Source organism: Physella acuta, unplaced genomic scaffold (genome assembly GCF_028476545.2).
Source record: "Physella acuta isolate Inbredline_101_S28 unplaced genomic scaffold, ASM2847654v3 ptg000049l, whole genome shotgun sequence".
NCBI lineage: Eukaryota > Metazoa > Mollusca > Gastropoda > Physidae > Physella > Physella acuta.
Genome location: NW_026731569.1, coordinates 905,864 through 910,965, shown reverse-complemented (window position 1 = coordinate 910,965; position 5,102 = coordinate 905,864). Strand labels below are relative to the sequence as shown.

Below are 5,102 nucleotides of genomic sequence, written 5' to 3'. Positions count from 1 at the left end.
GGAAGTGGTACTTTTCCTACTTTGAATTTTTCAAAAGCCTATAACTTGAGTACTATTTCAGATAGATAAATGAAATTTCACATGTAAGTAAAAGATCTAATTCTCTACCTTCTGTTAAATTTTGAGTAATTTCCGTTGACTGGAAGTAGTAATTTACGCTACTTCCGATTTCTCAAAAAACTAATGTAAATTCTTAAAGTACTAATAATATTGCGCACTATTATACGCGTTTTTATTCGGCGTTTGTTTGGTGCGCAATGTTTTTTTTATGAGATTATATTCTATTTTTAAAAGTTTAAGTATTTAAAATGGATTAAAAATCATAACTATATCCCCAGTTACCATCCCCTGTTGTTTTATATAAGAATATTCGAGAAAGTTTAGGGGAGATCACTACCGGTTTATTTCATTATATCAACATTAGCAATCAGCTGATATTTGATACAAAAAAAAATCTTGTACTGTTAATTTACTTATAATTTATTTTTTAAATGCTTTTTGCTTTTGTTATTACAGAAAAACATACGGCATTTAAAGTAAGAAAGCGATTCACAAAATGGTTTCGTGTTCCGCCCTGTCATCTCGTCATCTCTTTGTTTAAAATTTGAGTGACAAGAAACACCAAGTGTGTGTGTGGGGGGGGGGGCATATCCTGTAGTGGTCACCGGTCAACAACGTTCAACACAAAATGTGTTCACAGCTACAAGATCTATATTCCCATTTTTAGATTCTCGTATATTCGAAGTATAGAGAAAGTCTTGTAATCGTGCACATTTTTTTTTTACAAATCTCGACGTTTTACACCTCCCTAAGTCGGAAAAACATATTTTTTCAATCTTGTTCGTATGTCTGTGTGTATGTGTGTGTGTCTGTAAACACGATAACTTGAATACCGTAACAGCTAGGTTGATGAAATTTCATATAGAAGTATTTTATAAAAATCGTAGATCCGTAACAACTTTTGAGTGATTTCCGATAACCGGAAGTGGTACTTTTTCTACTTTGATTTTTTCAAAAGCCTATAACTTGAGTACTATTTCAGATAAATAAATGAAATTTCACATGTAAGTAAAAGATCCAATTCTCTACCGTCTATCAAATTTTGAATAATTTCCGTTGACCGGAATTAGTAATTTAAGCTATTTCCGATTTCTCAAAAACGCATGTAAATTTATAAAATACTAATAATATTCCGCAATATTATGCACATTTTGTTTTGGCGTTCGCTTGGTGCGCAATTCTTTTTTCTACGAGATTCTATTATATTTTTAAAAGTTTATTAATTAAAAATCATATCTATATTCCGAGTTGCCATCCCACGTAGTGTTATATAAGAATATTCGAGAAAGTTTAGGGGAGATCACTTCCGGTTTATTTTAATCGTAACTGATTGACAAAAAATGGCATGGAACGTCAGACGATATTTAGAGCTCATTTTATAATAGAGGAAAATGTTAATGCTGGAGTTGATGGCGCCGAAGACAAAAGCGAACGACCACAAGACGTAGAACAGGTTCTGGTAGTAGCCGATGATGCTGATGCCCTCAACACAGATGGACGTTGTGGAGACGAGTATGTTCGGCACGGAGCAGACGATTAAAATACTGGATATCAACAGAACCATCTTCATGGCTTTCTTGTCCCGTGTAGATTTGGTCTCGGCTAGTTCAAGCTTGTGATGTTTGCGCCACTCCGAGCTGTTCTTCAACTTCCAGACAAGAACCGAGGTGAAGACAATCACTAGCAGCAGGGAGAAGATACCCATCAGGCCGTTCATCAGGAAGGAGAAGGAATCAATGTCCTTCCTGTTGCTGGTGAAGTAGATACCAATCAGGCGGATGCTGCTCGTGTTGGTCATGTGGTGCACCTTCCAGTCGAAGTATGTGGTGACGAACTCGGGTAGGACCATGAGGATGGAGATGATGAAGATGAAACACATAATAAAGGTTGTCCTTCTTGGCGTGATCATCTGCTTGACGGTCAGAGGAAATGTGATACAGATGCACCTCTCGGCCGTGACGTAGGCCATGATGAGACACGTGGTCCTGGTGAAGCAGACGTGCGGCCAGCCTGCGAGCAGGTACTGGACCTCGCGCGTGTTGACCTGGATGTCGGAGTACTCGACCAGCGGGTTGAGCAGGAGAGCGAAGTCTAAGAGCGTGAGGAGGACACACAGGTCTGACACGGCTAGTCCGAAGAAGCCGATGTTGGTGGTGGACTGCAGGCCTTGCTTGTAGAAGACCGCCATGTTGATGACGTTTGTCGCGATACCAAACACGGACAGCGTCCCGCCAAGCGAGACGTAGTTGACCAGCTCGATGACCTCACGCGTCTGACGGGGTGGCAGCACATCCCGGGGGTCGTTTTCTGCAACCATCTTTTAGAAGGTCAAGGTTTGTTATCTATGCGTCTTGGGTAGTATCCTTTAGTGATGTGATGGCACTCTATGTTGGGAGGAAAGATTCAGTTGAAACAAACTTGCACGGAACCATAACTTAGAACCATAAAAAATATATTTCATTACAATTTACTCTATTTTAGTAACTATTTAGTATATAAGTTAATCAAATCATTAGTTGTGTAGTTAACGAAATAGGGATCAATTACTCGAAAATTGTACACCTGTTTTAAGGAAGAGTTTGTCGAAAAATCAAAAGTTACTACTACAGAAATATAAAAGTTTCGGGGAAGACGTTAAATCCAGCTTTTGGCCCGCTACTACCAGCGTCTGCTCAAAGACAAAGAATGAGTTCCCTAATCAATTTAGTAAACAAAAAAAAGTATTCCTCGCCTCGCGTCAACCAAACGACAAGTGATCAATATAAAATCTTGGAAATAACGAGCCTCACTGAACAATACGTTCTTTGGTTGCTATACTCTCATGCCATTTAAAAAACAACATAGCTTTAACAAAACACAACAAACTTGCAGGACTTGACATTTGTCCAGCGAATATCAGGCCAGTAATTATGTAACGACTACTACCTAAAGAGACGTTTGTCCAGCGTATGGGACATATCAGGCCAGTAATTATGTCACGACTATTACTCAAAGAGGCGTTTGTCATATACCATGACGGCCTATACTTAAACATACAGACAACAGTTAACTTGTCTCGAGACACATTTCTTTGTTGGAATCAATCCTCAGAGTGGTGAGTTTCTGACAATCAATCTATTTTAAAACTGAAACATGTAGGGCTACCTGGTATTATTTTTAGTCAACAGATAATACTTCAGATGTAGAAGTGGCTTGTTGGTCAAAATATAATACTTCTGGTAAAAAGCATTTCTGGTGGAGAAACGGTCTTATAGTCAAATGATAACATTTCTACTAAATGTTAACATTTCTAATAAATGTTAACATTTCTGGACAACGTGGGCTCAACTGCGGAGAAGTGGCTGCTGTTGTACAGACTATTATAAGGGAGAAAGTGGTAAAAAAACGAAAAAATTTTAAAATTATTTAGAACACTACTTTTATTTTACTTTCATGTACCTATCTAATTTGTATCAATTTATATGTAAGTATGTATATATAAATATATTTATATGTATATTATCTGTTTTATTACTAATATGTATATATATATAAATATAAATATAAATATATATATATATATATATATATATATATATATATATATATATATATATATATATATATATATATATATATATTACATATATTCTCTACACCCATTAATCTAGTGAACACAAACCAAAGTATTTTCACTTGTAAAGTTGTAACCAAGAGACAAGAGACTACATAGTAAAGAAATTCTCAATATCGCTTTTTTAAAACCCATTTTAATTAGTGCTGCCGAGTTGATAATTAATAATTACATTCTACTAAAAAAAAGTAGATTACATTTGACTGCTGAAACATTGTTTTAATTAGCATCCTACAAAACTCGATTCATTATTTTTTTTATATCTTTGTGAATTTTTGTTGTTGTTGAGCTACTTGAATTCTCTTTGTACCTTTGATCAATAGTAATTTTTTTTCCTTAAATTAAATTTAATTATAAGCGATCTCGTCAATGAAAGGCTTTGATTTCTTTAATTTTAATTTGCTTTGAAATGTCTAATCAAGGACGACCCTTGAAGTTTCTGTGTCCTAACCTTAAGAAAGTGTAATCTGTTTTTACGGTCACCTGATGACTGAGATATATGTTACAAAATTATAAGTTTTATTTTTTTATTTTTTTAAAGAAATTATTTTTATCTCAAACATCGTTATATGTCGTTAGGGGTCATCCATAAATGACGTCACACTCGTAGGGGGGAGGGGGGGTCCGTAATTTTGTGACGATGTGTGATGAGGGGGAGGGGGGGGGGGGTTCAGATGTTGCGACGTCACATTTTTGCATTATAAAAAAGCAATGTTAGAAAACGAATTTTAGACGTTATTTCGCGTTTTAGATAACTGTTTTAATAAATTGTAATAGTTTAGACAAGATTTTGGAAAAATATCGATGTTTAAAAAAATTCAACTGCAATTTTGAGGGGGGTTGTAGGTTGAGGTGTGACGTCATTTTAGGGGGGGGGGGTCTGGCTTTTTGTGACGACGTGTGACGGAGGGGAGGGGGGGGAGGTAAAAATCGTCAAAAAAAGCGTGACGTCATTTATGGATGACCCCTTATACATGAAAACTATAAATGGTAGTCTACTCAATTACTTGATTTAGTATTGAGGAGTCAGGTTTATGGCACAAGAGTAGAACATAAGTCTAAGGTCTAAATGTACAGTTACAGATTTAGTTCGTTTGGTCTATGTGTTCTGGGGTTTTGGCTAGTTTGAGTTTAATTGCAAAGTCTAGGACTAGATTTGGATCAATGTGTAGTGATCAGATTTAAGCCTGCGATTACATGTGTTATGTAGCTTTATGATGAAGTGTCTGGGCTGCGCGTGTATGTAGGCTAAACCCTTATATAGGCCTCGGTAAAAATGTTGATATTATTCGATAACTGGATAGTAGGTTTCTGGATTGAGCTATGTCTAATGTGTATTTTAAACTTAGTTTGAATGGTAAAACTAGCGAGATTTATAATTTTCTAAAATCAGTATAGCTTATAAAAAATGTTTATATGCATACATTAT

General features: G+C 35.8%; 1 protein-coding gene across 1 annotated transcript; it reads right to left on the bottom strand.

Moving 5' to 3' along the window:
* Positions 1-1,360: 1,360 nt before the first annotated feature.
* On the bottom strand, positions 1,361-2,377 carry LOC131944882 (histamine H2 receptor-like). The gene has a single exon (XM_059305764.1). It carries the CDS (start codon positions 2,375-2,377, stop codon positions 1,361-1,363), a length of 1,017 nt encoding a protein of 338 aa, XP_059161747.1.
* Positions 2,378-5,102: the final 2,725 nt, after the last annotated feature.

What these genes read in the sequence shown, in the direction of transcription:
- LOC131944882 (XM_059305764.1), bottom strand. Translation starts at nt 2,377, where the DNA reads ATGGTTGCAGAAAACGACCCCCGGGATGTGCTGCCACCCCGTCAGACG.